We start from the raw sequence: 12,710 nt of genomic DNA, 5'->3' as shown, positions 1-12,710 counted from the left end.
ACAAGGTGCTTGGTCGCAGGACCCTGAGATCATGACCTGAGCCAAAGGCAGAGGCTTCAACCCACTGAGCCACACAGATGCCCTGATAGTTTAAATACATTTAAAATTATTTACATGTTCAAATGATGTCTCCACAGGCCATACTATTTTTACTTAAGAAAGTTTTCTCTTTATAGGTGCTGAGATATCTGGTAAGTTTAGGGCTAATTTTTAAAATGGAGGAAAGTTTCAATTTGGGTTTTTGGCTTTTTTTTTTTTTTCATACAGAAATGTGCATACATTTCAGCTCAAATATTTTCATAGATACTGAATTTTATTTCTTTTCGGATATCTTTCTTTGACAAAGATTTTTACAATGTAAAATTTGTTAAACAAGTTTTCTTTTTTTTTTTTTTCAAGATATTATTTATTTATTTGTCAGAGAGAGAGAGAGCGAGCACATGCAGACAGAGTGACAGGAAGAGACAGAGAGAGAAGCAGGTTCCCTACCAAGCAAGGCGCCCGACATGGGACCCGATCCCAGGACGCTGGGATCATGACCTGAGCTGAAGGCAGCCGCCCAACCAACTGAGCCACCCAGGTGTCCCAACAAGTTTTCTTATATTATGATTTTTTTTTTTTTTAATTGGGCTCCACTCACAGCATGGAGCCCAATGCAGGACTTGAACTAACAACCCTGAGATCAAGACCTGAGCTGAAATCAAGATTTGGATGCTTAGCCAACTGAGCCACACAGGCGCCCTTAAATTATGATTTTTAAAATATTCACTTATAAGCTGTGTAATTGTTTTATCAATTTTATTCCATTCCAGCATAAAATATTAATGCAATACAATTAAACATAAGATAGTTTCAAATTGCAAGTAAAATAGTTTGCGCTTCCACAATTTTATAGAAATATCTAAGTTTTCCTGATGCTAAACTTTATTGTTGATAATTGTAATTCACCAACAACTTCAAAGCTGAAGATCTTTACCATTCTAATAACTGAATATTTTGACTAAAGGTTTTCAACTGATTTAATGAAAACCACATTTAAACTTTTCATTTTCTAAGAATTTCAACACCATAGCAGAGCATTTTGGTCAATTTTGCAAAAGAGTGTTTTGGAGGTGCAAACCTTTCAAAGTCTGAATGACGAACAGCAGAAAGAGAAAATGGTACTGATATGCTAAAGTTTACTTATTCATTTTTTGAATCAGCATCCATCTGCCACACACACACAAATGTAATTTAATTATTTCACTGTATATAAATATATCTTTACATTTTAACATTTTTATTGTGATGAGTAACATTTCCTCAGCCACAGTTAAAAATTACATGTACACCAAACCAATTCTAGGTATATTTCTGTTCCTTAATTTTATGAGAGCTTTGTTTTTATCTGAGGCTATTTATCATCAAAATTTGTATTTATACTTTTATCACAAAACAAATAACTATATTTAATATTAAAATTTTAAAATGTGAACTTAGTCTTAAAAATATTCAGAAGATAATTGTCGGCTTAAAGTTAAGAAAAAAATGTACTAAGGTGTTAACATGTATAGAAGTGAAAGAAATGAACACAATAGCCCAAAGGATTGAAGGGGAAATGGAAATACACCATTGTGAGGTTCTTATATGAGAAGTGGTGTAACAGAATTTGATGATAGATTTTACTAAGTTAAGAATGCATGTTATAAATATTAGAGCAGGTACCAAAAAATGTATAACTAATACACCAAGAAAGTGAAATTAAGAAGAAAAATCCCATTTAAAAGTTGCATCAGAAGAAAGAACTACCTCAGAATAAATTCAACCAAGGGTTGAATTTGCAGAAGACCTGTAGTTGAAAACTACAACACATTAAGGAAAGAGATTGAAAAAGACACAAATAAATGGAAAGATACTCCATGCTCATTGATTGGAAGAATTAATATTGTTGAAATGTTCATACTACCCAAAGTAATCTACATATTCAGTTCAATCCCTCTCAAAATTCCAATTTCACTTTTCATAGGAATAGAACAAATAATCCTAAAATTTGCAAGAACCACAAAAGGCTCTGTATAGAAAAGCAATATTGGTAAAGAAGAAAAAAGCTGGAGCCTCACATTCCTGACTTCAAACTCTATTACAAAGCTTTCATAATTAAAACAGTGTGTATTGTCATAAAAATGGAACACATAGATCAATGGAACAGAGAGCTCAGAAATAAGCCCACACATATATGGCCAATTAGTTTACAACAAAGTAATCAAGAATATACCATGGGGAAAGGACAGACTATTCAATAAATGGTGTTGGAAAAATTAGACAGCCAAAAGCAAGAGAATGAAACTATCTTCCATTATACACAAAAATTAACACAAAGTGGATTAAAGACTTGAATATAAGAGCTGAAGCCATAAAACTCCTAGAAGAAAACGCAGGCACTAAGCAACATGAGATACATCTTGGTGATATTTTAAAAAATGTGACACCAAAAGCAAAAGAAACAAAAGCAAAAACAAACAACTTCGACTGTATCAAAATAAAGAGCTTCTGCATAGCAAAGGAAACCATCAACAAAATAAAAAGTCAACATCTAAATGGGAGAAAATATTTGCAAATCATATATCTGATAAAGGGCTAATATCCAAAATACATTAAGAACTCACATAACTCAGCAGAAAGCAACAACTAGAGGACAAAAACAAACAAAAAACAATCTAATTAAAAACTGGGCAGAAAATCTGAACAGACATTTTTCCAAAGATGTACAGATGGCTAACATGTGAAGGAAAAGATGATCAACATCATTAATCATCAGAGAAATGAAAATTGTAATCACAATGAAATATTATTTCACATCTCTTAGAATGATTATTATCAAAAAGACCAGAAACTATAAGTGGTCTCAAGGATGTAATGAAAAGGTAATCTTTGTGCACTGTTGGTGGGAATGCAAATTTGTGTGGCCACTATGAAAAACGGTACATTGATTCCTTAAAAAATTAAAAATAGAATTGTTAAATGATCCAGCATTTCCACTTCTGGGTATTTGTTTGAAGAAAATAAAAACACTAACTAAAAAATACGTATGTATCCCCATATTCACTGCAGCAGTATTTACAATAGCCAAGATATGGGGGGGGAAAAAAAGTGTTTATTGTTAATTGAGTGGCTAAAGAAATTGGTGTGTGTGTGTGTGTGCATATATATATGATGGAATACTATTTAGCTATAAAAAAGAATGAAACTTTGCCATTTGGGACAGCATGGATGGACACTCAGACCATTATAATATGTGAAATGAGTCAGAGAAAGACAGATAACATATGATTTTTCTTACATGTATAAAATAATTTTTTTTTCTTATATAACAAAAAAATAAACAGAAAACAAAACTTGTAGATGCAGAGAGCCAATAGGTGGTTGGCAGAGACAGGGAATAGGGGAGGTGAAGAAATGGGTAAAGGTGTTCAAAAAGTTAAAAAATGTTAATAGAGGAGAAATATAAAAGGAACAATGAATAGGTGGATCCAATAAAATTGATGGTAATATGGTAGACAAAGTCAACTATATGAAAAGTTTATATTAACTGTAAAAGGCCTAATATTTCAAAGGCTATAAATATAAAAAAGGGGAGATTTTTAGACTGTATAAAGAACTGAGACTCATTCATGTGCTATCTACTAAAAACCCTCTTTAAATATACAGACACACCAAGTTAAAAGGATGCTAACTAGTACACCAATGTTAGACTACTCATAAAATATTTAATTTGAGACAAAGAAAGTTCAAGGCATGGTAAGTTATCAATGAAAAAGAGACATCTTTCTTCGTAATGAAAAAGTCAACTCATTAAAAAGCACTTAAAATATTATACACATATCTTCATAATACACAAAGCAAAAATATGACAGGACAGAAAGAATAAGTAGACACATCCACAATTGCAACTGGACTTCTGAATACTTCTCTTTCATAGTTGATAAAAAAAAATGGACAGAAAACCAGAAATGATGTAAAATTCTTCAAACACAACACTATCAACCAACTATACCTAATTGATATTTACAGAACATGACATCCAATAATAGCAAGTGCATATTCTTTTAAAATACAGATAGTACTTTAGAAAACCATATGCTGGACCATAATGGAAGTCTAAGTAAATTTAAAATTATTAAAATGGTAAAATTTTAACTGAATTTATAATACTAGATTTTTTTCCTTACAAAATGAACTTTCAGACAACACTTTGGTCTCATGTAGTGGGTGTAAACAAAACTTTTACTGGAGTTAATATTTGAGGCAACTGATGCTACTGATTCTTGAAAGCAATGATGTGACTGATATAAAATTGAACTTATTGAGCTAATTGTGAAGTTCTTCTTCAAAGGAAGCTGGCACATTACTTTTCATATGCATGAGGAAGAAAATTTAGAACACGAAGCAATGAAATTGCTTAAGTAGAATTCTCTTTCTCTGAATACAACATCATGTTTTTTAAGCAGATCTAGGTCTTCTGGCTTTCACATGGTCAATTGACACTGCTATGGTCCCCATGTATGTTAATACACATTATGTGCAAGTTGCATTTTCATAATCAATTTTATTTTTAATTGAGATACTATTGGGCTTTTTGATGATTAATATATGGACATTATGAACAATGTGTACAGAATCCTTAATATGTAAGTATTCAATATCTAAAAACTATGTAGTTAATTTAAACAGCTATTCTAATGATTTATTGTCTGAAAATGTGTGGAGAATTTGTTCATAAAACAAGAATACCACGCATCAGTATCTTGAAATAACACACTCTTAGCTCTAAATTCCCAACATTTCATGTTTTACTATCATACATGTTACATTCTCAACCAAAACATCCCATCTGTCATATAAGGTTAATATATTAGTAGAAAAAAAAAAAACAAAAACACTGGTCCATTACTACGAATGCTATTGTGGTGCCAGGGAGCACTTTCATTTAGGAAACAATTACACTAAAAAGAACATGGCTACAGAAGACAAGTATTTTAAAATAACCAAGACTTATTTAATACATCAAATACTTTAAAATGATGATGCTGGAGTTAATATGATCATGACTTCAAATGACCATTTAATTATATTTTATATTTTAGAAGATAAAATTTTCCTTCCACCACCTGTCTAATGCTAACATGATACATGAAGTAATAAAGTCTCACGTAATGCTATATTACACTATGTTTTGGTTGCACAGAAAAATAATCAATCATCATATGATTTCTTTTGTAAAACATTTTTACCACTTACCTAAACATATTTTATTGAAATGGGATTATGTGGACTCTCTGCTGCTTTTAAAAATGTGTTTCTTGATGTACTAAAATACTTTGACTTATAAGTACTAATAAAAATATTCTAGATTCTTTCATGCTATCTTTTGGGAGCCCAGTTTTAACTTTTTCAAAGATAAGTTTGCCTTACATCTTGGTGGATCTCTGCTTAGGCTCTTCTTGACAGCATCCTTTGGCTCACTGACCTGCTTTTTGGATGGTGAAATCAGCATCTTAAGAAGTGAATATTTAGTACATACATTTTTATTAAACATATACTTTTTAAAATCTCACTGCTGCCATCAAAGTGCACTGCAATAAAATTTAAAAAAAATATGTCTGTGATAAAATAAATAGTTGTGAATAGACCCTACAAAGTAAATAACAAAAACACTCATAGTAAGAACATGCAGACTATACACTTCAGCTTTCCAGCACATCTCCTGAGCCTCTACTTCTGTGCCTATTTTAAGAACACATTTTTCCTGCTAATCCTGCCAATTCATGTCCTGACATCTTTATGTATCTTTCAAACCACAGCAAGACTATGACATAACTTGCTGTTATACAAAAGAGCTTGCAGAGCAACAGCATCAAATGCTTCTCCAACTACCTTTCAAGATCTGAACAAGTTAGATGTTCATATCTGAGAATATTTTATTTATATACAAGTGTCCTATAAATTCTCCTTGAAAGGGATGAATTACCTGGCATATGTAAAAGATTAGAAAGTGAAGATGGATTATCAGTATTTGTTTTTCAAATTTAATCATGCATTATAATTACTGAGCCATGTAAACATATCTCACACATAGCTAGATGAGATCAAATAGAAAACAAAGGTCTACTAAATACATGTTGGGAATTTTAGCAGAACACTTCTCTATTGCTGTAGAATACTGGCCTATCTTGGCCAAAATAATGATACTTTACTAAAAAACAAACAAACAAACAAACAAAAACAAATAGAAAATACAGATCCAAGTGCTAACCCATCAGGATGCTAGGACAACATGCATAAACTAAAATTTTCCTGGGCAAACTGGATCACATGGCAAATCTAATACAATTTGCATATAGTGTCAGAGCAGTACAGATGTGGAAGTGACTAATTCTGCCTAGGAGTTTATTGGTACCAGAAGTATCATTTGTCCTGGACCTTGAAAAATGCCGAAGAATTGACAGATTTTGAATGTGGACCTATATGTTTCAGGAATATGGAAGAGAAGCAGAAATGTGAAAGGACATTGCCCTCTTAGAACAGTGTAGTTTGATGACTGGATGTGTATGATAAGTTGTGAAGGACGAGGCTGGCAGGTAGTTCGGGTGCAAATTGTGGAGGCTTCCAATGTAATTCCAAAGTTTTGAACTTATGACTGTGGGCTCGTTAAAAAAAAAAAAAAAAAAATTAAAACAGGAAGGTGATGTCTGATTTGTATTTTAGAAACGTTAGGTGGGAATGTGGAGAGAAGTCTGGCTGGAGGGATAATGAAGTGAGTGGCTAGTTGACTGTCACAGCAATGCAGGCCATGATAATGAGGATGGGAACAAAGGCAGGGGCACCATGCAGTCTTTTGAGGCCAAGAGACGTCAAGCTCTCTTGGCTAAGGGATCCATTTCCTTGAGAATTTTCAACAGCATCGGCTATGGGCCTTCGTCTATTACCCAGTGGGGTAGATTCTTAACAGAGAGGTCAGAATGTGAAGAGCATAGAAAAAGCTCTGTCAAAATCAACTATTCTGTGGGCAAATGACAGCATGATACCCCAAAGATGTCCTCCCCGTGGAACTAAAGTGGGACAAGAGAGGCAGATTACACATTTAAGCAGGGGATATAGAGGCTGACTGCTGAGAACCGAGGACAGCACACAGGACAGCATGAGGTGGCTGTGTCAGACTTAAGTAGCTCTGATTAAGCAAAAATGCCTTGCAGACTGAAACACCAAGAGGCAGCGACATTCTCTGCAAAGAATGAACGGATCATGAAATGGGAGGCATGTGGCTGCCGTTAGTAGCTTAATGATGATTATGAAGTTGGTATGTGACCTACATTTCAGTTCAATACACTTGCACCAAATTCAGTGAAATACATTTCGTTGGTGGCATTTTGTTGCTGAAGGCTCTTCTCCTCGTGTTGCCTGACTTATTCCTCTTTTTTTTTAAATTCATTATTTGACACTCACTAAACAATGGCTACTTGCTCAAAAGAGGATTGGGCATTGAGGAGGTGGGGGGAAAGGGGACAGAATATAGTACAAGTCTGATTTAATTAAAATGATAACACCCTGATTTGGCTATGGCCATCCGGGCTTATGCTTGTTGTCCTGCTTAATTTTAAATAGTGTCTTCTTCCACTCTCAGCAATTATCTTAGACTTGGAAAATAAATTATAGGATTGTCCTAAATAGAAAATGTCTTCTGTATGGACATTAGGGTGACAAAGGTACTCACAGTACATTTGGGGAGCAAAGATCACATAATTAAAGCATCTTCAGAACAATGAATTATTCACTATTTATTCTCCTCTTTGAAAAAAAATACAGGTAGTGCTTGGGGCATGGGCTGAAATATTTTTCAGAAAGTGAGGTCAGAAAATGTTTTATAAAGAGAAGTCTTGGTGTCAAGTCTGGAAAAATGAGCAAGACTTAAGCAAAAGGAGGAGAGAAATGGTTAAGGTGAAAAACATTTACACAGAAAGCAGCACAGGGTGTGTGTGTGAGTGAGTATGTGTGTGCATATATGAAACTAAAGAGATTTGCCTGAGTGAAAGGGAAAATGCAATTGAGAAATAATTAGAGATAAATATGTTTACTAACGGGTCCCTTAATAGACTTGCCTACGGTAAATGAACAAATGAATGAATGGGTGACATGATTCAAATTTACATAGGGAAGCAGACGTTAGGTAAGCCACTGAAGTGGCAAACTCTGCCCTTTAAGCCAAATTTCACCTATAGTAGTGCTTTATTGCCCTGTAGTCTGTTAACGTTTTCTTTAAGATTGTTTACTTTGAAGTTAAGATAACTTCACATAAAACTGCTTATTTTCAGTTTCGTTTTAAAACTAGCCTGTCCTGGAGTGCCTGCGTGACTCAGTGGGTCAAGTGATCTGACTTCTGATTTCAGCTCAGGTCAAGATCTCAGGGTTCTGAGACTGAGGGGAGTCTGGTTCAGGATTCTCCTGTTCCCCTCCCCCATCCCTCTCAAATCAATCAATCCATCTTTAAATAAATAAATAAATAAATAAATAAATAAAAGTAGCCTTTTCACCTATAGGGCAAAATGACTATAGCCAGAGGGGACAGCGGTGCCTTCTAAGCGGCCTTGCGAGCACTCCAACTTTCCCCCATGCCTCACCACGGCTTTGCTTGTGTAAGCTGTGGTACTTGGGAGCATAATCAGAAACACAAGCTGATTAAATTGTAGAACTTCATTGTAACTAATAATTTATAATGAAAAACTTTCTATTTCCTCTAGCTTATTAATACATGTATCTAAATAATAACAAGACCATAATTATGTCAATAACTACCAAGTATTTACTAGACACCTGTCACAGCAAACAACTCCCTTCAGCTACATGTGGATTTGAGCCACAGCTCCAGGCATCTGTTAGTACTATGACCTTCAACAAATAAACACATTTTCTGAACCTCTCTGTATGTATGTGGAAAATGGGGATGGCCCAACATAAATCATATGGCTTTGTGAGGATTAAATGGGATTATGTATGTAAAATACATGACATGTTTTCTGGCACACCAAGAAAGATCTCATTTATGAAAAGAATATTTTTGAATTTGAAATCTGGACCTTGGAAAGCCACATCAAAATGAGTAACAGAAGATATCCAAACAAGTGACTAATTTTCATTGATAGATGCTTGTTAAAATATAATATATTCACCTGCAAATTAATTTTATTTCAATGGGTAGGTTTTTAGTTTCAGATCATAAGTCCAAATTTCTATGCATCTTAAAAGAATATTATGAAGACAGATTTATTAAAGTTCTGGTATACTACATATTGTTTCCTTAAATGCCCTATAAGTACAATAGATATAAAATGCATTACTAATTTAACTGACAAATATGCATTAAAAATTCCTGGAAGCATATGAAATAGCTGGTATCTATTAAGCAGATGAACTTGACATTCACAAACACTAGCCTTAAGCAATTTTTCACATGAGTATAGTCAGACCAGAAATCACAATAACCATTTAGGTATAAAATATTATATATTACTCATTTAAGGTAAAGGAAAGGGGAAGTGTTAGTTGCCAAACAATAATTAGAAAGAACTGAAATTAAACCACAGTCAATCTCTGACAAATTGTTCCTATCTTCATAAAAAGAAAAATAATCAGTAAAAAATAGAAGATATAAATATGAAAAATATTCAACTGGTATTTTAGAATTAGAAGCCATTTATGTTCATCAATTACATGGTAATTTCATTTTTCATTCTTTTTTCTTTTTCTCAAAAGATAAAGTATAAATTCACAGACACTGGCTTTTCTGCATTGATTTACACCTCTCTCACACGAGCTTGGTTTACACAATAAAAAACAGTTCACTTATGTTAGTCAATTACTGCAAACAACTCTGTTCCATCAACCAAAAGTCGGCCAAGTTGTTTAACTGTCTGAAACAGTTCTTGACCATAAAAGCAATATATTTTGTGGACAGTCATTACAAAAGTTCTTTATTTTCTTTTTTTTTTACTTTTTTCAGAGGATTCCAATTTTATATTTGCTCATATAGTAATTATACTTCACTGAACACCAACTATACACTTAATACCAAATATTGTACACACATGATCATGTTAATTTTAATAATGTATTTATGAGATAAGCATTATTATATTTATGTGAATTAGAAAACTCAGCCTCAGAATGTGAGATCAGGTACCCAAATTCAGTAGTTAGTAAAGAACCAGGACTTGATTTCAGGCACATTTCAGGAATACTGGTTTGCATCTTTTCCATTAAATGATCTTAGAAATTTGCATAGGTTTCTGTTAATGGGGTCTTTAAAGACCGTAAAATTAGAAAATCCTCTAGATAATTTTCTCAAAAAGGCAATGTATGTTGGCAATAAAAGCAAAACTCTAACAATGATAATTTTAAAGTTTTTATTCATTTCTCCAGCCACGAAGCAAAAATCCCTTTTGTAGAACAACATATATTTAGCCACTTAGCAGTGTTATAGAAAGCAAAAGAGAAGGAAAAAAAAAACATGCCATGAACACTGGTAATTACTTACAATGAATGATATTTTATTGTTACAGGAAGTGTTTAATTTAAAAGTAGATCTAAAATATTTTGTCAAGGAAATCTGGGAATATATAATTAAGATCTTTAAAAGAAGAAAAACAAAATTAGTAAAAATATATGGTTGCTTTTTTTTAATGGCAAGTATTAATTTCCTTCCTTATCTACAAAAATTTCACATTTTGAAATATACAGTTTTATGGTTAATTGAGATTACAAGCTTTAATAAAGTAATTATTTCATTTGCTGAATTATTTTAACACCACCTATACTTTAAAAAAATGGCTTGACAAATAGAAAGAAGGTCTCAATGATTAATTGATTAATTCCAAGTTAATTATATTGCTTTTTTCCAAGTATACTTTATCTTACCTGAAGATGAGTATGAAGACTAGAAATAAGAATATTTAAGATCATTTAAGTTTTAAAATTAAAGTTTTGGGCAATAAAATTAAAGTACTATCTCAATAGCATTCTTATTTTGCATTTAAGAGATAAAATAATAACTCACTTGAAAACTGAATTGCAAATCCAGATTTGCTGATATAAAAATCTGTATCAAACTGGATGGTTACTATGTTGAGCGTGCTATGGATTCCTTCAGGAATAAGAGATCCACTGATTTCCTTTAGGAGCATCTCATTTTCTGGTGGACCATCCCAAACTCGGAGTATATCATGTGATGCTTCCGTATCAAAAGCAAGAAACTGTAGGCTGTGGGAGAACCACATAATCTCTGTTTGATTATTTTAAACATGAATTCACTTTTAAATAAAGAACATAACAAATGTGTATCTTTGATTTTATTAGATAATTTTTTTCATTCTATCAGATTAAAAATGAATTATATAAACAGAATGTATAACCTTAAATACATATTTTTGAACAGCAGAATTTCATAGAATAGGATTAAAAGTACTCTTATGTCACCTTTGCAAATTACAGAAACTTTAAGCATTCTTTTCTGTGTTCCTGAATTTTAACTATAACTGCAGTAGGTGATACTTAGGGAGCATGGAGTACATTTCAGGCACTGACTGAGGTTCTATTACATGCTAGGCACTGTGCAAAATAAATTACATATATTTTCTCTGTTTGTCATAGTGACCCAATGAAGATGGAAGGTATTTTATTTTAGTTCTATAAATGTGGCAAACGGAGTCAAGACACATTAAATAAAACTGTCTATAGGGTGGCAAAGTCATGAACTGACTCCATAGTATCTATATTTACCAATGTTTCATGTTTTTTTAATGAGAATTAAAATGAAGTTTATTCCAGGAAAGCAAGAAATAGTTCATATTAAAAATCAATCAGTACATTTCATCACAATGATAGGCATAAGGAAAAAAAAGTACATGAACATCTCAAATTATATAGACAAAGTATTTTTTAAAAATTCAATATTACAATCATACCCAGTAATCTAAAAGTAAAAGGGAATTTCCTTAATGTGAGATGAAAATCAATGTCTACCCAACCCTACCTGGCCAAATGCACAAACGAAAACCAAAACACTATTTCATGTTATGTCTGCTTTATATCTATTCTACACAAACTTAGTGTCTGATATTTTTTGTGGCCAGTGTCAAAAATTAGAAATCCAATTATAAAAACACACTTAATTCTCTCTCTACATATATCACACTCATGTTTGATATGTGAATAGTCATAGCTTTAAATTTGTATTGTAATTTAATATCAAATATTGTTCCTTAAGTTAGAAAAATTCCAGAATACTATTAAATTGAGTATTTTTAAGTTTACTAATTCTAATATTTAAATAAAACAATGTATGATCTACACTAAAGAAACACAGGCTGAGAATTGGTCTCATGTAGTTTATTTGGAGGTCTGCAAATTCCCTTGCAAAAGTAATCCACCAGCTGACATTGAACAATTCATGGAGTGCGCCTTCCAGCAAGTTATATGAAGGATAATATTTGTTTCCTATTACCACCTTCACCACCCAGAAGCCTGTCTGAAATTTCATTTATATAAAACAACAATTCTTAAATTTAAAGCCATTGTTTTGAGAGTGATAACACACCAGAAGCCTGTCTGAAATTTCATTTATATAAAACAAAAATTCTTAAATTTATTTATTTATTTTTAAAGATTTTATTTATTTATTT

At 32.4% G+C, this 12,710-nt stretch overlaps 1 protein-coding gene across 5 annotated transcripts in view; it reads right to left on the bottom strand.

The window, feature by feature from the left end:
* Positions 1 to 12,710, bottom strand: part of CSMD3 (CUB and Sushi multiple domains 3) — a 1,245,805-nt gene that overhangs the window by 301,323 nt on the left and 931,772 nt on the right. For all 5 annotated transcript variants that reach the window (XM_082720053.1, XM_082720054.1, XM_082720055.1 and 2 more), the window contains one exon: positions 11,087 to 11,289. In XM_082720053.1, coding sequence (XP_082576179.1) covers positions 11,087 to 11,289 — 203 coding nt within the window. The remainder of the gene's footprint in view (positions 1 to 11,086; positions 11,290 to 12,710) is intronic.

The sequence above is a fragment of the Mustela nivalis genome (assembly GCF_964662115.1).
Source record: "Mustela nivalis genome assembly, chromosome: 2".
NCBI classification, from domain to species: Eukaryota; Metazoa; Chordata; class Mammalia; order Carnivora; family Mustelidae; genus Mustela; species Mustela nivalis.
The sequence above is the reverse complement of the archived record's forward strand: the minus strand, read 5'-3'. Positions and strand labels throughout refer to the sequence as shown.